Source organism: Mirounga leonina, unplaced genomic scaffold (genome assembly GCF_011800145.1).
Source record: "Mirounga leonina isolate KUSES-001 unplaced genomic scaffold, KU_Mleo_1.0 Mir_174, whole genome shotgun sequence".
In the NCBI taxonomy this organism is placed as follows: domain Eukaryota; kingdom Metazoa; phylum Chordata; class Mammalia; order Carnivora; family Phocidae; genus Mirounga; species Mirounga leonina.
Window position 1 is genome coordinate 66985809 of NW_023270451.1, and position 22002 is coordinate 67007810.

Sequence of the window (22002 nt, forward strand, 5' to 3'; positions counted from 1 at the left end):
GTTTGGTACAGTGAGATAGTATCTAGCCTGGAATCTTTTTAATCATTATTCAGTAATATCATTTGTGTAGTATAGCATCTTACTTGGCAATACTAGCCGGAAGGTAGAGACATTAGAAATAGTTCACCTTCAAGTAGTGTTGTATGAGGGGCCTTCATTCAATGAATCTGCTAACAATGGTATGAACCTACAGCAATATTGTCTCCCCTCACCCCTCTTTAAATTCACTTTAATATTTATTAACCAGTTCCATTTATTCTTAAAATCACAAGTACAGTTTGAGTTTAAAAAAATAAATCTTTTAGGTAGGACTTTTTGTCTTCCTCATTGTATTCTCTCAGTATGTTGAATTTTCTAGGACTCTGGCACTATGCTAGGCACTTTCCGGGCAATATAAAGATCTTTTTTTTCTCTCACAGTGATCCTCCCTTTTGTGGTCTGGTGGGGAAGATAAGACCTATATGGAGTAATTAAATTACAGTAATACAAGGCAGAAGGTGATTAGTGCTGTAACTTTGGCTTATCTCTTCTGTCTCTTGACATTTTAGCTCTTGTTAACATCCATGTTAGATGTTGTAAAACTCAGCTAAGTAGCTTTGCTTCTTTGTAACACTGCAAGTGTAGATTTGGTTTTCCCGTGGAGTTTATATTACCTGAAATGTTCCTTGAATGTGAACTTGGAGTTGCCTTAATTTGTACTAATACATCTAGCCCTCTTAGGATTTTTACAGGGTTTTGAAATAATTTTGCCTGCTTCACTTTTCACTTGTGTAATGCCAGGTAATTCTTTAAATTGCTGATTCTTAGGAGGAAACTGAGGTACGTGAGCAGCCAGGAGCTGCTGGTGCCAGAAACATTGTTTAGAGCCTAGGCTCTTACTCTCTTGATCAGCAGCAAGCTGCGCACTTAATTCTTGATCATCTGTTGCCATCACATGCTTGAGGAGTGTTTGATTTCAAGGTCCAGGACAGTTCTTTCGTCTGTGACTTCAGGAGTAGTGAACTTGAGCTTTGTTCTCTTCAAGGATCCAGTGCCCTTTCTGTCTCATTATCCCTGTCTTATCAGCAGAATCCTCACTATTCCTCTAGGAAAGGTGCCCCAGACTTAGTTCCCCCTTGGAGCAGACTATTTTCAGAGCAGTTGGTGAGTGAGGGGAAAAGATTTTGCCCTTTTACGTGTTGAAAGCCGTCCCTATGCAGGGAGAAGACGATGGGGCAGGACTCCAGAGTCTCTTTTATTTTCCATTTTCTTCGTGGGCCCGGGAGCAGCGTTGCTGTGGATCGCACAGCTTCCTACTTGTGAGCTGTGGCATTCTTTAGCCTTGACGTCTGTGAGGGCTAGTGCCGCTCTTTGATTTCACTCCCTCCTCCTGCCTGCAGAAGTATTTGCAGCTAAGTGAAGGGACCCCATATGATCTGCTGCTTGGATAATGGTTTTGGAGCCCTGAGAGCCTTTAAAGTATTTATTCTTACAGCCTTGACAGGGACTTGGGGGAAAAAGACCTGATATTTGACCTCTTGCCCACCCCCCCCACCCCCAGCCTTACTGCATCTGAGCAATAAATAGCAAGTACTTCTGAAAATGCTCATAGTTGGCTAATGTAATTGAGTAGAAGAGCAGTCTCCAGAGACATTTTTTTCCCCTTTCATGATGGTCTTGAAAATGGTACTTTAATTTTGGGATGTGCAAGTTCCTGTGGAACATAATCATATGCTGTGCACTGCAGATGACGGGTGAGTCCCTTCAAGGACATAAGGCTGCCTAAATCTGCTCTGCTTCTTTACCTCTTTGGACACCATGAAGCTGTTTTCCTGGCACCTTGCCAGGTTGTAACTGGGTTGTTTGGGGGAATTGTCACTTCCTCTTTTCTGTTTTCACTGTGGCTAGTCTAGGTCTAGACCACTGTGTGTCTGAGGACAGGGGCAGACAGGAGAGAGGATATGCCTACTTTTGCTGTTCCCTGCCCATAGGTGCGTTGGTTTTCTCTCTTGATTCTTGGATTCCACATTCGGTCTTCTTATAGTTGGACTTGAGGAATATTTGAAAAATCTTGTTTTGTCACCATTATTACTAGAATGTTTTAAGTTGTCTTATCTATGTCGAAGTTTAAGGAGTATGTATATTGAGTCACCTCCAGCTGCATATATAGAGATACACTTGAATTCCCCCGTTATTTACTTGTTAATTTTTGTTTAACCATTTGACATGAAGCACTTCATTATTGCTTTCTGACTCTTAAAACCTTTAACCTCCCTTTTCTTGCCATTGTTTTAAGTGGGGCTAGGCCCTCAATATATACAGCATCATTTTTCAAGATGTGGTCCACAGACCTTCTTGCTACTTACTAAAAATACGGAATTATGGAAATCACACACCAGACTTACTGAATCACAATATCTGATGTGGGCCTGGCAGTCTGCATGTTTACAAGCTCCCCAGTGATTCTTAGGCACACCAAAATGTGACAACCATTGACAGGCGATGATTGCTTTTTGGAAGTAGCAGGTCCAGAGTATAGTGTCCCACCCACCAGCCATGAGCGTAGGCCTCTGAGATAGCTGGGTCCAGAATCCCAGCTCTCCTATTACCTGTTACATGAGCTAGGAACGTTTCCCTTCCTTGCTGTAAAATTGGAATCCTAATCCTTACCACCACAATTCAGGTAGCATTGCTGTCAGCATTCAGCCTGCTTGATAGGGTTGTTGTTGTAGGGGTGATAGGGTTGTTACTGTAGGGGGGAGGAAAGTTTTCCTTCCCCCATAGGGTCCCTGCATGGGTCCAAAAATTAAACTGACAAGGACAGATTAACAGGAGAAAAACCTGCAGATTTATTTAATATAAGTTTTATATGACATGGGAGCTTTCATAAGAAAGTAAAGACTCTAAGAAACAGACCTGAGTGTTTTTATGTTAGGTCAATGAAGAATGGACTGCTGGGTAGAAATATGATAGGTCAAAGAGTATGAGGGAAGTGTCAAGGCCTGTTGGTTTGGATTCTTTGCAGTGTTATCTTTTCTTTGAGAATAAGGATGTTCTTTTCCTTCCTCCAGATATAGGAAGGGCATCTCTCCCCTGAGGTTTTATGACCTGTTGGAGGGGAGAATGGTAGCGATAAGGTCAAAATGACCTTCCTGTTTCTCCTGTTCTCTCAGACTCCTTCAGCTTGAACCTCATCATTAATAATAGCATTGATTATTAAACCTTAAATTGGAGTGTTTTTCATATATGTTATTAGATCCTTAAACATGGGATCAGCAAGATCAAATATGGTTGTCAGAAAAATTGAGAAATTTGAAGGACCTATAGAAGCAATGAAACACTTCAGGGGCATAATCATGGGGTTGGAAGACTAGCTAGTCCCTTCCAGTCTTATACCTGTGAATTTTTATAATCTCTCCCCCTCCCACCCCCCACCCCCACAATTTGATTTAAGTTTCTATTGTTTACCATTCCCTTTTTGCTTCCTGGAGATATGTATGAAATGTATTGCATTGTGAATTTGGAACTTACACAGATCATGTCTCTTTAATAGACTCAGTTTACCTTTGAGAGATACTTTGATTGGAAGAATGAAATGAAGCTAATTGGGAAATAAGCATCTTTTTTCTGTGAAACAACTCCTGGGGAAATGTTTGGATATATGCACTTACTGTGTATGTTCCTTTAGATAGAGTGGCACAAACCGACTTCCACTTGGCCAAGGCAGTTACAATTTTGAACCTTTCCCCAGGTGCTGACTATAGCTTTCTAGTTAGATGACCACCTTTATTAAAAATATGCTACTGTATGTGCTAAGCACCATAAAATAGTGGATATCCCTGTGGATTCTGTTTCCTGGCTGTCAAAGGAATTGATAGGTTCTTGATTGTAAATATGCCCGGGGCATGTGGTTATGTTCCTATGTTCAGTCTATAATTCAAATGGAAATAGCAGCCTTTGTTTATTAAAATGGCGTGTGTGGCCGGGCAACTGGGACTGGTCCATTATTTACTGTTGGAAATTTTATCCATTTTAATCTGATCATGTCTGTTCTTATTTTAGTTCAACAGTCAGTTTTAAGATCTTCATAGAGTACAATTCTGCTTGGCTACTTTAATTAATATTATAGTTCAAGTCTCCTATTAAAAATAAAAATCAAACTTGCTTTTGACCCTGGTTATTTGAGAGCACATTTGTAGTTAAATTATTCTGTTCTGCCTCATGGAAGGGTACATCTATGAACATTGGGTTTTGGGGTTTTTTTGGAGGGAAAAAATGGAATTTAATGCATTTTTTATGAGGAAAAGAATGACCCATTGTTTCATATTTTATTCCTCTGCAGTAAAATATTGTGAGCAAAGGGAAAATGTTGACCAAACAAGGTTTGGGGTTTCCTATCCCTGAAAGTTTTTCGCTTTAAAAACATTCCAACATTATAGAATAAGATAACAGGCATTCCTTTTTCAGCCTTGGTATATACCGCATGTTTTTGAGCTCCTCTTTTTCTCTTTCAAAGACAGAAAACCTCACAGAGAAAGCTGGAAGTCTCATGTACTCCTCCTCAAACCCATTTCTTTCCCCCTGCTCCTTTTCTCTTTTTCCCACTACCCATCCCACATCAATACCCATTGTCTTTCATTTCTTTGCATTTTTATACTTTTGCTGCTTATATAGCTCTATGAATAATGTTGCATGTGTGTGTTTTTAGTCTCTGTGTGGGATTTTACCAAATAATTCTACAACTTGTTTATTCTGCTCAATATTTTTTCAAATTTGTTCATTTGGGTTGCTCTAATTCAGCTTAACTGCTCTGTAGTATTCTACTCTAGGGTTGTACCAGAAACATTAATGTGATTTTATAAGATTTTTTTAGGGTACATACGTACCTCTAAGTAGACTTTCCTAATTAATAGGGATTTAAGCAAATGATGACAAGTAGCACTGTGTCAAGATGCCGCAGTAGTTGAGCCATGTTTTACTCCCCATCTGTGGTTAGAGGGCACTCCCATTTCCCCACATTCTCACTTTAAAGGTTTTGGCCAATATAGTGGATGTCCTATAGTATCTCAATTTACATTTGCTTGATTATTGATTAAAAATTACTTTTTCCTATGCTTAACGTCCATTTGGAGTTCTTTAGTGAAATGTCTGTTTATCCCTTTTGCCAATTCTCTTGTTGGATCATTTCTCTTTTTTCTTACTGATTTGCTAGAGCTCTTCCTTTCTTTGCAGAGCAAATCTAATCAGAACTTCCAGTGACTCTTACACCACATCTGCCTACCTGACAGCTGAGTGCTCATACCTGATGATGAATTATGTGCTTCTGGGTCAAGCTACTCCTGTCTTGCCTGTTCAAGGACATTGGCTTGGAAGTCCTGTCCTCTCTTCTACATTGTCACTTGTTTTCTCTCCACTGGACCAGCGCCTATCATTTCTCTCCTCTGTGATGGAAAACAGAAGCGCTCTGTCTTCACCCTGCTTCCTCTGCCAGCAGCCACATAATCCCTCCATACTCCTTCGTGGCACAGCTTTCGGAAGCATTGCATGTGCTTGCTGTTTCCAGGGCTTCACTTCCCATTCCTGGTTCCCGACAGCCTCTGCCCCTGCTGCTCCCCCAGAACTCTCCTTGTCCACTTACTAACGACCTTCACTTAGCTCATCCACCATGCAAATCGTTGTCCTGCTCTCCCCTGCCTTGCTGCACTTGACCCCGTTGGTCATTTCTTCCTTCTCAATTCACTTTCTTGCCTTGGCTTCCAGGGCCTGATGCTCTGGTAATTTCCTCCTACTCAGCTCACTGAGTGCTCCTTCTCATTCTCCTTTGGCAGATTCCTTCTCTTATCGCTTTTGAATGTTAGAATGCCTTAAGGCCCAGTCCTCAGTCCATTTCAGACGCCTAGCTTTCACACCGCCCGCACGCCCGCACCTAACGAATGTGTACCACCAGCGCAGAGCCTTCCTCCCAGCTCCCCCCTTGTCTGCCAAGCATGCCTGGAACTCAGCTCCTGGCCATCTCCTCTGATGACCCCACCCCTGTGTCCTTTTGCTCAGATAAAAATCCTTGCAGTCATCCTTGGCTCCTCCCTTTCTTCCACACCTCTCATGCCATCTGTCTGTCAGAATATTTCCGGATTCTGACCACTTCTTACCTCCCTCGCTGCTACCTCCTTGATGTAATCTACCACCACTTTCTGCCCAGATTACTGTCATAATCTCCTCTTTGGTCTCCCTGTGCTCTCTACCCTTTCCTTGTCATGGCGCCTGTTAACCAACAAAGTGGCCAAAGTAATTTTTTCAAATATTAAGTCAGACCTGTGTCTTCATCTCCTCTTTCTCTCCCCTTGTGCACACTGTTGTAGCTACAGTGGTGTCTTCGCTGCTTCTTGAACCCACCAGGCATGCTCCTAACACAGGGTCTTTGCATTGGCCACTGTCCTTGTCCTCCAGATGGCTCTATCCCATACCTTCCTTAAGTCTTTGTTAAACTCTAACCTGCCGCATAAGGCCTACCCTGACCACATGACAGCCGTGGCCCTACGCGCCAGCTCCCTCATCCTCCTCTGCTTTTTCCAGATCTGTTTCAGTCATCAGCTACTAAATGTTTGTACTTTGGCCTGTCAGCTTTGTTCATGAAGTCTTTTCAGTAAAGAACGGCTTTAATTTTAGTGGAACCACATTTATTAGGCTTTTTTTTTTTGCCCCCGTGGTTTGTTTCAAGCCTTGTTTAAGAAATCCTGCAGTATCTCTAGGGCATTAGATTTCTTTTTTTACTATATCTTTTTTTGCTACAGGAGGAGCTAGATAAAATTTGGCCTGAGGTTGAGACTCAAAACTAGGGGTGACTATAAGGCCTTGACATTCCCTCCAAGTGAGCATTGAACAGCAACCCCATTTTGGCAACCAGCCAAATATAAATTCCTGTAAAAATGCCAAGTGGGTCTTTAGATGCTGAGATGTGGGTGTTGGGCCTCCCTCTCCAAACCACTGAGAGGTACAGATAATTGAAGTTATCTCTCTAATGTGTGAGTCATTGCAGGGCCTACATACAACGTCATTTCTCAGGATGAACAGTGATTACAGCACGTATTGGTTTTTGTATTATCTGCCCACCAGATAAAGCAAGCATTCTCTTCTATTTTTATTTTTTTAAAAATATTTCTCTGTAAATTAGAATCTAAACTAGATAGTCCTTTTTCGCAGGTAAGATTCCGCTAAAATCCTGTTTTCTCAGAATACATTCCATACCTCAGTTGCCTCTTAGAGATTTCAAAGGCTTTTATGTACCTGGTAATTTGGAGGAATTGCTTTTATTTTGTGGTTTCCTCGGGACTTAAAATATCTCTCTTGTAAGATGTTTGCCGATGTCAATAGCTACTAGCTCTAAAGGGTTAGAGTAACAAGATCATTCTGTTTTCACTTGTGATACCTTGTTTTCTGCTTGTGCTATTAGTTCTTTCCTAGCTTCATGAGAGACATATAATCAGACTCTGAAGTTGCCCGGTTTTTTATTGGGATTATTTTCTTTCATTCTTCTGAGGGCATTTTGGCTTGGACCAATTCTGTTGAGTGTCTTTCTTTTTCAGTCATTTTCACTCACTTAGGTGTAACTCATCTCGTGATCTTCATTTGAATATTTGTTAAAACTATTATTTCTTAGCTTTCACTCATTGTTTCAGAGTCCAGTCAACTCATACTGCCTTGTGATCTCTGTGGTGTTTCAGAATAAGTAAGGTAAGGTTCACACATTCAGGTCCTGTGATAAATCATGAGGCTTTGCAAGGTAAATGTCAATATTTTGTTCACTTCTCTCTTTATAATGTTGTTCACTTAGGCTTGTGCAATTACACAGCTACTCTCTGTAAATAGATTGTCCTCCATTGCATTGTGAATATAAACATTGGCACTTCTTTATTCCTGAGGGCTGATTCTGATAACCGTTGATTTTGTCTTTATTAAAAATCCTGTTCATTATTGGCACCTAGAATTTTCTGTCTAGCAAGCATTCTTACTGTATCATTGACTGTCATCATAAACTCTATTTTACGGCTTATATATTATACTTAGCTCCTCAGGAGTGACTCACTATTTTGATTTGGCTGTCTGAATGTTTATAAAATATCCATAATCCTGTATATTGTGCCCTTGGGTTATGCAGAACTCCCTCTACCCCAGCAACCCTCACGTATCCTGTTTTCCTCTTCTTTTTTTTTTTTCCTGCAAAAAAACTACATGTTTAGGGCCATCCCTCACTTACTAGACAGTGATCGTGACACCCCAGGAATTTGATTCAAGTGTGGCAATCCATGTTGTTCCCATTGAGAGCTTGTGGAGTCCCACACATCCAAGAAGGAAAAGGAGCTCGCCTTCCATTTCTGAACTTGCCTCTAACCTCCAAGAAGAGAGCACTGAGTGCTGGAATGCTGCTGCCACCTTGTTGTTACTGTTGTTTTAACCAGAGGAACTAGAAGGCATGACTGTGGAGCTCAAACTCAATTCTCCGCATTCTCATAGAGATTTTTCTTGGTGATGTCAATGAATTGTTTAATGATGTGTTCTGGGCACCAAGGCTTGGTTAGGGTATAGGAGGAAACACCTATTTCAGTTCCCTTGACCTCAGTACTGTCATTAGGATTAGTTTAAACATGGGGTATTTAAATGATAAAGGTTCTTTATTTAGGAGTAGTTGGCTATTTGAGAAAATAACTTGAATACCTCTTTCAGTATAGAGTGGATTATAAGGAGGTGAGGCCAGGTGAGCCACAGGATGGGTAAGCACACCTGGATTAGTTAGTCCTTGATTTTCTTCTTTATTTGTGAAATTTTCCCTCATATGATCTGGGTCCTAGGCATTCTGAAATCTATACATGTAGTCCTATTCTTCTAGCATACTTGATTTCTGTGTATATGTAATTTTGCATATTTCTTTTGTAGTTAGTTCATCCAACTATTATTTAGCATGTACTATGAGTGGGAGGCACTCTACTTGTTTCCAGGGTCACAGAATAACAGAAATGGACAGGATCTCTGTTCTTGTGGAACTTAAGGGCTCAGCAGGGGAGAGACATTACTTAGGTCTGACATTAATCAGACCTAGCAATCTAGCCAACATCTCCCTATTTCTTGTAACATCCTCCCGCCCTCGACACCCCCCTTAAAAGACAGACTTCTCTTAACTTCATACGCATGTCATCATGAGTTAGAATATTGGATTCTTCTTCTATTATCCCCTCTATCCATTCTGTTCCTTCCTTCCTTCCTTCCTTCCTTCCTTCCTTCCTTCCTTCCTTCCTTCCTTCCTTCCAAGATTTTATTTATTAGAGAGAGAGAGAGAGAGGGAGAGGGGCAGAGGAAGAGGGAGGAACAGACCTCCAGCTGAGCAGGGAGCCCCGATGCAGGGCTCGATCCCAGGACCTTGGGATCATGACCTGAGCCAAAGGCAGACGCTTAACCGACTGAGCCACCCAGGCGCCTCTCTTAATGCTTCTCAGATCACTTTAGTTCCTATCCATTCCCTCTTTGTCAAGTTCCTCTAGAACCTTCTCCCATATTCTCATAGTTATATTGCTTAGAACAGTAACCTCTTTGGGGAGAAGTCTGGGACCTATGAGATAACGCAAGAATTGTGTATGTTGATTTTTATATGTGTACATGTTGTGTTGAAATACTATTTATTCCTGCCTCCTTTAGCTTGTTCTGTTTTTTCAATTCTATTTTCTTTCTAGTTTTTTCTTATCCTGTAAACTCATATTAAGTCAATGAAACCATGTCACCCTGTCAGTGAAACATTTCCTGATTACTTCTTTCTTTCCACTTCCCTGAACTCTGATAGCACTTAGTCCCTAGTCTATATCACACAATTTAGCACTTACTCAAAACTGCTTTGTGTTGCCATTTCACATCTGTTGCCATGTCACAGCTTTTCTTGTATTACTCTGTTAGTTTGTAAGAATTTTGAATCCAGGATTATAACATATATTTACACAGAGCTTTGTGTGGGGCTAAGAGTTGGTAGGTCCTTAATAATGGCTTACAGAATAATAGAACTAGATTCATAGTGTATCTATAAATATTTAAAGGGCCCTAATACTTAGCTTCTTCTATACAACAGTCTATATAGGTCTTTTCCTCATTGATGAACATTTGCTTGTTTCCAGTTTGGATAATTACAAACATTTCATTACTTATTTTTGAGTCTGTCATGTGAAAAAGATGATCTCATTCCCTGTAAAGCATTTCATCCAAATATCTGTTATGTGTATTGGCACTTAGTTAATATTTGTGATACTGGGAGGTAGCATATTTCAGGTGTATTCTAGTATTTTTGTTTTATTGGCTGTGTTCATTTGTGGGTTTTTTGATGTTTGTTTCTCATTTCTGATGTGATATTTTGTTTTTCTTTTAGGATAAGAACAAGAAACTACGTCCCCTATATGACATTCCCTACATGTTTGAAGCCCGGGAATTTCTTCGAAAGAAGCTTATTGGGAAAAAGGTAAATGAGACAGAAACATATTTGCAAATGGTTGGGGATCATTTTAAGCTGGGCCCTTGTGATGGAATCCCAGAGACCAACAGATGACGCCCCTCTGCCAAGTCAAGCGGAATTACTTTGATACGAAGAGGGGCGTGCCTGTGTCTCAGGACGTGGTATCCCGTGGGAGAGATTTAAAATTGGGGCCCTGACCACAGTGTGATTGCCAAAGCTCTCACAGCATGTTCTTTCCAGGGTCCAGGCTCAATTCCAGTTTCAATAATTGCATATTGCCCCGAGCTTCATTTACTTGGCTCCCTTGTATCTCTTCAGCCACCTCCATTAAAAGTCGGTGCTGTGGGATATGCTATTGAAGGAAGGTTGCCGGTTTTTTCTGCCTCCCTTACTCCTGAGGAATAGATTGGCTGTTGAGAAGAGGGGCTCTCCTGGAACGGGAGCATGCTTACTGAAATGCGCTGTGGTGCATAAGCCACCTCCACTTGTTCAGTTTGTCATCCTTCCTGTAGCTTCTACTGCAGGTGCTAGGGCAGCCTTACTGGGGGAGGATTGTGTGGTTTCCTAGTAGTTCCTGGGGAGCTCGTGGTGCAGCAAAGTGACTTTCTGGTCTGGTGCAACAGCCCAGAGGCCCTAAGAGTGCATTTCCTTGTGTTCTTAGAGCATATATTCTGTGGCCAGCTACAGAACTTGCCTTTTTGGGAGGCTGAGAGTGAGCCTCTGAGCATTCCCTATTTTCCCTGACCTCCCCACCCTAAATATTCTGGGCAGGTGTCTGTGTCCTTGATGAACAAAGGAAATGAGTGGCGTAGTTCCTTTGATGGTGGTTGAAGGAAATCTGTTCAGGGAGGGACTGTGATTTGTCTTTTCCGTACTTTGCTTCGGTGAGGGTTCTTCTGGGAAGATACCATGTTTTGGGTCTGATTTTTCTCATGTCTTGAGAAAGATAAGGCCGTTCTGCTGTATATCTGCCCTTAACACACATTAATGCCACATTAGCATTCTTTACCTAAATGCAGATTTTTAATGATGTGACAGGTTTCATAAGGCTCTGGCTTTTGAACTAACGCCAAAGTAGTCTATCATAAACATAACAGTTTTATTATATACCATAGTCACTAGAAATATAAATTATAGCAAAGAGATTTTTAAAGTTGGCATGGGATGAATTTGCTAATTTTGAAGTAGAGAAACTAAGCTGGAGTCCCTAAAATGAGAGTTAATCTCCTCAGGTTCCTTCAGAGAATAGACTCATTTGTCATTGTATAAAACTTGAAGAACGCTGTATTCATTCATGAAGTGTAGTGCGAATGATGCCTTTAAGCCTCTTTCAATTTCTAGATCTCCTGTTATCTGATCTAATGTCGACATCTCTATTTCACCAATTTTATATCCTATCGCTCATTTGCTGGCTCATAAACAATAGCATAGAAGCAAACAAGGAATTCCTCAAGAGTGTGGATTTCTATGGAAATCCATCCAAAATTAACCTGAGGTGGGGGGCAGCACTTATTTGATTCCTACGCAGCTGTCTGCGCGCCATGTGGTATGGTACCCACCTGGCTTCTTTGAATGTTGCCCTCACCTGATTCTGCTTCATCCCTGGGAGCGTAGATCACAGCTTATTGCAGCCGATGCTGAGTGGTCCCAGAAGGTTAGCCAAGGGTTCTGCTCTCAAACGGTATGTGCCAGCCCTCTATAAAGACCATCTCTCTCAGGATAGAAGGACTGATCTCATGTGTCAGATATGGTGGCAATTCTTAAGCAATTAGGTTCCTTCTTGGTGGGAGAAGCCTTGTTTACTGGTTCTTCTGCATAAGAGTTGATTGGATTCAATTTGTGCTGAGCCCAAGTTTGTCCCCCACGGTGACATTGTATAAATGATGAATACTGTATCCCTGCACGGGGAGTAGGATGCTGCTCAGCTCTGCTGGGCTGGAACATTCCTGATGCAAACTGCTTTTCCTGACTCACCACCTGAAACCACTTGCCTGTCTTCTGGGTCCATCAGTTGCGACAGCGAACACCCATGTTTTCTCTCGAGTCTGGGAGCAGGCAGGGCAGTTGCTGCCTCAGGGGGGTGGCTAGCACATCATTGCACATTTCTGCCAATTCCCTTCAGACCTCTGCAGCTGTTCAGCATGGCACATGGTGATTAAGAGGCACGGAGAGGGAGCATGTGTGCCTGTGTGCCTCTGTGCACGAAAGCTGATTAGGGCAGCCTGTCACAGCTTAAGCAAGATAATGGAGGTAAATCATCTTCTCTGCCCAGACTATTATTTGACCATCCCAGAGAGTCTATAATATGACAGTTTTGAGGAGTTTCTAGAATGTAGAGAAATAAGATTGAAGGTAAACTGGTAAGATGCTTTGTTAGATTCAATGGTCTCCATTTCGGTTATGGAAATTCACTTTGATTCACTCCCAAGATTCAATTCTGGCTAAGTGCCTTAATTAAAGTAACCATGCACCTCTCTGAGCCTTGTGAACTAGGAATAGTATTTGCCTTCCCTTTCTCATGGGATTTTTATAAGAATCTAGGATGATATTAACCTTTCATGTTTTTCCAGATGCCAGTCAGGTAAGTTGTGTTGTCTTGTTTAATAGTGCTGCTTTTTTTTTTTTTTTTTATGGAATCTAACAGTTACTTTTTTTTAAAATTGGCTCTGAGGTCAAGAGATGTGAATCAATGTGCAACTATTTGACTGACATCATCCCATTGCACAGATTTGAGTGGTATTTGGTTAGATGTGGCATCAAGTTTCCAGCTTCCACAAAACTAGTGTCTCCTTGTGCAGTCTGTGTATGTGTAAAGTGTGTGTAAAATGTATGTTTGTGTGTGTGTGTTCTCTGAGGGAGACGTGCAAGAATACGTGTGTATGTTGGAAGTGTTTCAGAAGCTGTCTGAATTGCCATACTGCCTGGTAGAATTCCCTCCCCATCCTCTGTTTACCATCTGCCATCTGTGCTTTCACTAAAATCTTGACTAAGGAGAATGTCTGGTGAAGAACTGTCTCGCTAATTTCTTCTGGGGTTCTTCATGGCCCTAACGCAGTGGAGAAATGGAATCCATGGTAACTTTCATACGTCTTTTAGTTTTGTGGCATGACATCCTAGGTGTGTATAAGGTGGTGAGGTTGATGTCCTAAAATAACCAGGGCGATAGTCCTCTTCTAGTAGCGGGAGCAATGTCTTCCTGTGTATATATATATTTTTCTTAATGCTTAGAGAAGGCCAGCCCATCGACAGGAAGAGTTTGTGTGCCTAAATCATTTTGTTCTCAGTGGAAGAAGGTGATAATAACTGGGATCTGCGCTGGGAATTTTCTCCAGCTGTCTCATAGAATCTCTAAAGTAGAATCTCAAGAGTATTTTAAATCCATGTAAGACAGCATTTACAAATGACCTATGAATCACTGTAACTCCTGTCCCTTAATTGTACAATTTCCATCACCATGGGAACTATTGTGTTCGGACTTGGAACTTGCTTGGACAATTGAGGGGTCAAAAATGGACGAGTGGAAGAGATGGGATTGCAAGAAGCAAGAGTGCAGAGAAGCCTCAGGCCTGGCACTATATGCTCCATCCACGCTTCTCCTATCTCCACAATCCTCGGCCCAAAAATATGTCTTTGCTCCCTCAATGTTTTTGCCGGTATTTGTTGAATAAGCAGATTTGGAGATGAAACTCATTTGTAAACTAACAGCCAACTTTGGCTTTCATGCCATTAAAACGTGTTCTGTGAACTAGGCTGACTCTTTTTTAGGCACTTAAAATTGAGCGTTTTTCTTGATAAATGCAGACAGTTGGGAAGTTATTGGGCTATAAATAATACTGGCAGTTATTTCAAATTCATATTGCATTAGATGGTTCTTCTCTTTTGGAAACCTTTCTTTCCTGAAGTTTGTACTTTGAAGGCATGGAGCTCTTTGGGGTAGGTGGAAATGATCTTTGCACCAAGATTCATTAAGTCCGAACTTGTGGTATTCTGTGAGAAACTCTAGACTCGTCCAGTGTCCTGGAAATCACGCCTTTCTGTTGCTGTCACAGATATCTTTGACACCCCGCACTTCCTTTACCCCCCTACCCCAACCCCTCACCAACTCCTGCTGTGTAGATGTGTGTGTTTCCTGTTCCTTCCATTGTGCTGCTGCAGCCTTGTGTCAGATGCCCCTCACCGAGACTCCTGGAGCCTACAGCCATTTTTTCCTGCTCCAGTCTGTTCTGCACCTGCAGCTAAAGGGAGCTTCACCAGTGACACACTTTTGGCTTCCCATTGCTTCCTGTGGCCTACAAGGTCCAGCATAATCTGGTTCCAGCCTACTTCCCAGAAAGAAGCCCTTACCCCTTCTCCCATCCACTTCCTGGCCACCTTTCTGGCTTTCTTTAGGTTTCTGAAATGCATTATGCTGTCACCTCAGGGCTTTTGCACTTGCAGTTTCTTCTCTTTGGGATACTCTCTTTGTCCTTCTTTCCCCTTATTTGTCTTACAGTTATCCTTCATATTCAATTTAAACGTGACTTCCTGGGGCAAGTTGTCCCCAAACAAGCCCCCTTCTGATAATTTGTACATAATTTTTCACATCTTAATGTATCTTGTGTTAATATCTCTCGTCAGATTCATTTTATTAGGCCAACTGGGGCCCACATCTGTTTTGCTCCCCACCCCAGGGTTCCGCATATACAGTTTATGATGCACAGTAGGTGCTCAATAAATTTCTTCTAAATTAATTAACTTCAGGGGAAAATGGGAGCATTGGGATGAAGGCCGTGTGGACCCAGATAAGAATATATTAAGGGAGCTAGAAATAGGCCCTACCTGATTTGCCTGGGGTTAGCCAGATATGGAAGAAGTAGCATGAGATTGTCTCTTCATTCCGGACTCTAAAGTCAATCTGGAAATGGTTGATATTATATGTAAATGATCTTCCCTCTATTCTGGGTTAATGTGCTTTAAGAACTGGTTGGCGACCCAGCTACTGTTAATAGCCTTGTTTCTTTGGGATGCCAACTATAGAAGATGTGGCTCATTTGCGATTTGGTGAACACCTCTGTATGATTTTCATGCCATTCCAATTTGTACTGTGAACTAGACAGACTTCTTAAGACATTTTATATAATGCTCATTTGAGTGTAACAGGGTCAGGGCTGTCATTTGTTGAATTGTCTCTTCGTGGTAAGCCCTGAATATTTTCACTTTTATTTAATTTTACTTAATTTTCACCTCCATCCCAAGATGTATGCAGGTATTGCTATTTTTACAGGTAAAGAAATGGAAGCTCATAGAAATTGTTTTATCCAGGCGTCTGTGCATTTAGTTGCTAAATTAAAGGCTGTCTAGAAAGACCCACTTCCATGTTGTGTGTATTGAATAACATAGATAGCCTGGGCCACGGTCCCTTTTGGGATAATGTCAGTTCTTGTATATAACACATACCTTACGTGCTACAAGAAGTTGATTCTCTTTCGCTATATCATCTTGGTCTACAGATATCAGCAGGTGGCAAGAGCACCATAGATCAGCCCTCGGAATGCCTTCAGCTCTCTAGACATGATCGCATTAGTCTTTGAGATGTCCCCGTGAAGTGATGTTTCATCAAATTGTTCTTCAGAGAAACCTGTGTCAGACTGCATGTTCTTCTGCTAGTTACACAGACAGTTGTGAGGTCATGGGGAACATTGCTAAGCCAGTGTTGAAGCTTGATTTCCTTTTCGATCTCTTGGTATAGGTGTGAGTTGGGAGCATCTGGGAGAAGGGAAAGGTCAGGTTGCTTTTTTGTCTTGGCCCAGAGCCAGGGAGAGATTGAGGAGCACACTCACTGCTCATTTCCTTGTGCAAGGACAGATCTTCGAAGGCACTTGGAGTGACATTCCTTAGCAGAAGCGGTTTTTCACTCAGCCTGTGAAAGCTCTTCAAGGGCCTGGCGCTTTCTTGAGAAGGAACTCCTTCACTCCTTGCTGGCTATTTAACAGGGCTGTCCTTTTCCTTCAAAACGCTTGTAAGTTCTGTCTTTTGCAGTGTGTTCTTAATCAGCTGTGTTAAGCGCAAAGCTGGCAGTCTGGGGATCTTTGTTCTTAATTACCTCTGATGTGTTTTAGTTTGGTTTTTATAAACATTCCCTTTGTCATCTCCACATTTCCCACTTCATATTAATTTGATTCACTCACGCTATGGAAAAGTCCCTTACATTAATGATCAGAACAGGCCCTAAGGTTGGGAATGCATTGTGATTTAAATTGACAGGTTTATACAAGGTTGCGTGTCCTTGCCTTCTGTGTGCCAGCTGTTACCGTCAACGTGGCTGTACGGTTTTTGAAGAAATGACTGTAGATGCTCACCAAATCAAGAGATGTTTTGAATGACTCGTAATTTCTGACCATGCTTTTTTCTAGTAAGACTTCTCCCACTTAGACATGAAGGCAGTGTATCAGTATGCACTGGAGACCAGGAGTCATCTAGATGCCCTTTATCCTGTGGGTTTGGGGAATGATCCTGGACTCATTAGTTCCCTTGTATGGTGAAGGTAATTAACAAAACTGTAGAGTTGTCTGTTTCTGGAAATTTTGCTGTTCTGGGCAAGGTAGCTTTCTACCTGCTGCCACCTCAATGCTCTTTTTGGTAATGAGCTCTTGAATGTTTTATCTGCAGATTGTGAAAAGTACCTCTGCGCCTTAGGGGCCATCAGGGTGTTGAGCTGAGTACATTGCTCCTTGGTGAAGTGTAGTATTTGTATGATGTATATTGTAATATCCTCTTCAGAAAGCATCTCTAAGTTAAATGAAGAAACTAAAACCTTCAACTGCATTCCTGGGAATTTCTGTATGCTCACCTGTGGGAAATGATTCACTAGCTACCAGAATCCTCGAGATTCTCATATCTCTGGGTTATACTCGTATATTACATTGCTTATTATTAAAGACTTTCTTCCCTGGACTCCCAAGTTGCTCACAGTTTTCTGGTGATAGTTCTTACGTTTAGAACATGATTTGTGGTCGGTCTCTCTTAAGCCACCCACTCCTGATCTTTTCAGCTAGGTTTCTGAAATGTCGTCCTTGGGGCTGGAACTTTCCATGCTTATTCTCTGCAAACAAGGATTTTATTTTAGGGGGAGATTTGTGCTGAATCAGCTCAGCTGTGTTTGGGGGTAGGGAGAGGACAGGCTTTTTTTCCCTCTTTAAAAATAACCCTTATGTGCCAAAAACCTTACAAAATGTGCTGAATTGCAAATCTTCAAACTTCTTATACCTCCTGGTTTACAGAGAATGGATTATTTTGCACTTGAGCTCTATGATAGTGTACAGAATATCTTATGTTGTAGAAAAGTGTCAGGTGACACGGGGTGCAGATGTGTTCAGTTGGAAAGGAAACTCGACTCTTGCTATCTTTTCTCAATATTTTTTTCTCCAATAGTTTCTTCTTAAAAGGATCTCTACAGAGATAGTACATATAACGTTTCTAATAAGAAAAAAAACTTAAACAAAAATCTTATATGTTTGCAAAATAACACATCATTTAGAATTGGCGAGTTACATTTTTAAGCACCGACTTTCCAGGGTTTCTTTCTGTGTGACCTCTGCTTTTTTTTTTTTTTTTTTTTTTTTAATGGTCAGAGAGTTAGGCTAATACTTCTGGTTGCTTGTGTATTTCTTTTCCGAGGGTATGAACAACCTGTGCATGTACAAGAAGGTAGTATACAAAAGTGTTTGTTGGCTCTAAGGTGGAAGTTCGTCGACTCTTCACAGCTGGGGGATAGAAATGGTGTTTTAGGGCTACATCTTCATAATTGGGGCCATGTAGTTGTAAGCTCCTTGTTTTAGTGTGTTTAAAATCTGAGTGAAGTTTTTTGCTCTTATCTGAAACAAGTTCTTTTATTGATACCTGGAACTGCCTTCTTGCTTTCATTTGCTAGTTTTCTTTTCTTTAGCAAATTTTCAGGTATTTCTGAAGTGCTGCAATTCTGTCTCTTGGGGATGGCTGGCTTGGGCAGTCTTTCCTGGTGTTTTCATGATGATAGGTGTAGTGGGCTGAATAGTCACCCCCCAGAATTTGTGCCCATTTGGAACCTCCGAATATGATCTTATTTGGGATTAGGGTCTTTGCAGATATAATTTAAGTTAAAATGAGATGATACTAGATTGGGTCGGTTGGGCCCTACACCCAATGACTGGTGCCCTCATCAGAAGTCCATGTGACAATGGAGGTAGAGATTGAAGTGACGCAGTTGCAAGTCAAGGAATGCCAAGGATGGCAGGAGCCACCAGAAGCTAGGAAGAGGCAAGGAGAGATTCTTCCCCGCAGCCTTCAGAGGGAGCATGTCAACGACTTAATTTCAAACCTGAAATATCCAGAACTGTGAGAATGAATTTTTGTTGTTTTAAGCCAACCAGTTTGTGGGCTTTTGTTACTGCAGCCCTAGGAAAGTGATAAAGTAGGAAAGTAGGTTAGCTTCTTCATGTATCTGGCCATTTGGCTCTTGGTTAGAGTTCTTGATTCTGGGTTTGTACTTTGGTAACGAACTCCTCTGCAAAACTGATCCATTGGAAAGGGTTTGAATGTGTGATGTTCTTTCAGCCCTGGTCCCCTGCCTGTCTTGTCTTGCTTTTTCTATTTGTGTTCATTCTTTTGTCATTACTTATCATGGCTTTATGCATTGTCATCTCCAGGCCAGCTGACAATTGCTATAGAGTAATTGATTAGACTTGAGTGTGTTTCTAGTTTTGTCTGTAGGCTCACCTTCACACTTGTCCTATTTCTCTTCCTTGGGGTATGAATGCTGCTGTCCACTTAAAAAGGCTGCCATAGTCAGGGCCTCGATCACTTCTACTTCAATAATTAGCAGCAGTTTGAAATATGGCATCCTCTGGGATGGAATCATTCCTGGCAATAGCTTTTGATGAACCATTCTCATCCCATTCAAGGGTGATGAATAGAACATTAAGAATAATTACGAGTCTGTTTTCTGGAGCACCATGTCTAACATTTTGCCTGCAGAGCTATGCATGCATTTCTTTTGGTAACTGTAGGAATCTCAGGTTTTGTCTTCAATCAGGCCTTTTTGAGCAAGGTATTTTCCTTGCAGTTTTGCCTTTTCTCCTCTTCTGGTTTCAACAAGTGTTTGTTTGGGCTGGGCTGTGCTGGGCAGGTGAGCAGGTAGTCTTCTTGTGAAGACAAAGCTCAAGTAGATTTATTCTCTTCGAGGATTCAGTCCCTAAAGCTTTGGCATGCCTAATCACTTGATATGTTAAGAAGACCAGAGGTGGTAGCCTAGTGAAATCAGTTCATTTTTATTCATTTAGCAGATATTTTTTGAGCAACTACTTTGTGCCATACCTTGTTCTAGGCATTGGGGATGGGGCCTTACAAACACCTGTTCTCGTGGAATTGATATTTTAGAAAAGGCACATACAGTTATTAGGTACCTTTATGGAGGTGAAGTAAAGGTGAATGAAATGTCATCTGTGTCACAAGTTGCTTATAATCTAACTCAGGCAAGATTACATCAAAATGTGTAAAGTTGAATAGGAACAGATTTGAATAACTGGTGAGATAACAGAAATGTGTCTCTTGGCAATGTTGGATTAATAGTAATGTGGATTGTACAGATCATAGTTGTCTTTCAGAAACAGGAGTGGTCTCACCTCCCGTGTGACCTTGTGCACTTACCGGCTTCAGCTGCACATATACTGCTGACTCTTACAAATACTTCCACTCGTAACTTCTTTCTCTTCCTACAGATCTGTTTCCAGCTGCTGACCACTGGGTACTCAAATACAGATTCCAGTAAATAGGTGACATCTCTTATGTCCAAAATGTAGCTCGTGGCTTCCATATGATTTTTCTTCCTGCCCACAGACTGCCGTGGCTACCTTTGTAGTTGATCTTAAATAATGTCTCCCCTGCCCACTGTCCTGAACTTTAGTGTCCACAGTCTCCTTATCCTCATCCTAAGTTTGCCTGATTCTGCCACAGTTAGCTCTTTCAGATCTTCCTTTTCACAATTCTTCCCTTGACTTTTAGTCTGTTTGCTCGTATATCTCAGTTGAATTACTGCAACTCCACCTTAGGTGGTTGGTCTCCTCCTTCTGGTCTTTGCAGTCTTTGACATTGCTGTCAGATTGCTTTCTACCTGAGTACTTCTGTTCCTTTCACAAACTCTGGGGATCCCCAGATGCCTGCAGAAAAGTATCTCATTTCTTCAATGACCATAAAATCAAAGGAAAGACAATTGTTGATAAAATATCATAATGTCCTTTAAGGATCTTGCTTTCATTTCCAGTCTTACTTCCTACTTTACTGTTTATATAATGTGTCACAACAAACTTCTCCCCATTCCATAGACACGGCCCAGCCTTTTCAAAGCTTCTTGCCTTCACACTTGTTTTTCTGTAAGAATCGTAACCACTGTCCTGGATTCCTGGCTCCCCATGTGAAGTCTGGGTTCTCTGTCCTCCTAGTATACTTTTGTGCCCACTTCTTCAGGAGCAATACCCAGTTCCGACCGACCTCCCCCAACCTTACAGGGCAAAGAGCTGGTCTTTTCTTCAGCTCTTGGTCCCTAATGTCAGGAATCGGGTTCGATCCCCATTAAGTCTTCACAGAAGAGATGGGATTTGTAAATGGTACCTAGAAGGTCTTAAGAAAGATTGGGGATATCTAGATATAGAGAAGGGATATAGAAAGCTCACCCTGTAGTTCTAAGCTTTGGAGCTGGTTTCCTTGTCACCTGCTTTCTTTAATTTCCTCATACTGATAAAGACTTTGAGCCTGACCAGTGAATCTTTAGGCATAGCATTGTCTGAGACATAAATGAAGGCATTAAAAATACATAGAATAAATATGTTTTTCTCTTGGGTTCCTGTATATGGATTATGACTATGAACTCACCTCTCCACCGGATCGGTGGGAGTATGCTCCATGCATTGTGCAGTTCAGCCCTCACTGTCAGGTTGCTCTTTGAAGTCTTCTTGCGGCTGCCTGAGCAGTCCTTCCCTAGCGCCAGAGGTCTGGTCTGCGGCTCTTTCTGTGTCTTTACTCCATAATCGAAAATGTGCAGCATCTCTCATTTGTTCTCTTTTGAAATGATCTGACAGAGGGATTTAGTATGCGTAATTCATGTTTTTTGACTTGAATCTCCATTATTTTAAAGCTCTAAATGACAGAAACTTGAAGGCCCCGTCTACTCCCTGCTGTTCCCATCCCCCCTCACTTGGGGTTCATAATATCCCTATTCTCCAGTAATAGTCCGAATGAATTGGAGGTAAGTCGCTGACTTGCTCCACTTTGCCATTTCTGCAGTGTATGGGGTACCTTTTAGCCTGGCAAGTTGCTGCTGAGCCCAGCTCCTCCGAGCCTGGCAGGCTTGACTTTGATGCATGCTGGAGTGCTGAGAAAGGAGAAGACCAGTTCTAGCATTTGACTGAGCCCCACTAGGCAAGGTTTCTACCACCTCTAAACCTCTGGCCCTGCTTTATTTATTTATTAAAACAAAAAAGTTGGAAGGGAAGAGAAAATAAGGAATGGAAGCAAGGGAGGAAGAA

At 41.6% G+C, this 22002-nt stretch overlaps 1 protein-coding gene across 1 annotated transcript in view; it reads left to right on the forward strand.

The window, feature by feature from the left end:
* Nucleotides 1-22002, forward strand: part of SND1 (staphylococcal nuclease and tudor domain containing 1) — a 407329-nt gene that overhangs the window by 137052 nt on the left and 248275 nt on the right. Inside the window, exon 11 of the mRNA XM_035021050.1 lies at nucleotides 10382-10471. Within this exon, the coding sequence (XP_034876941.1) occupies nucleotides 10382-10471 (90 nt within the window). The remainder of the gene's footprint in view (nucleotides 1-10381; nucleotides 10472-22002) is intronic.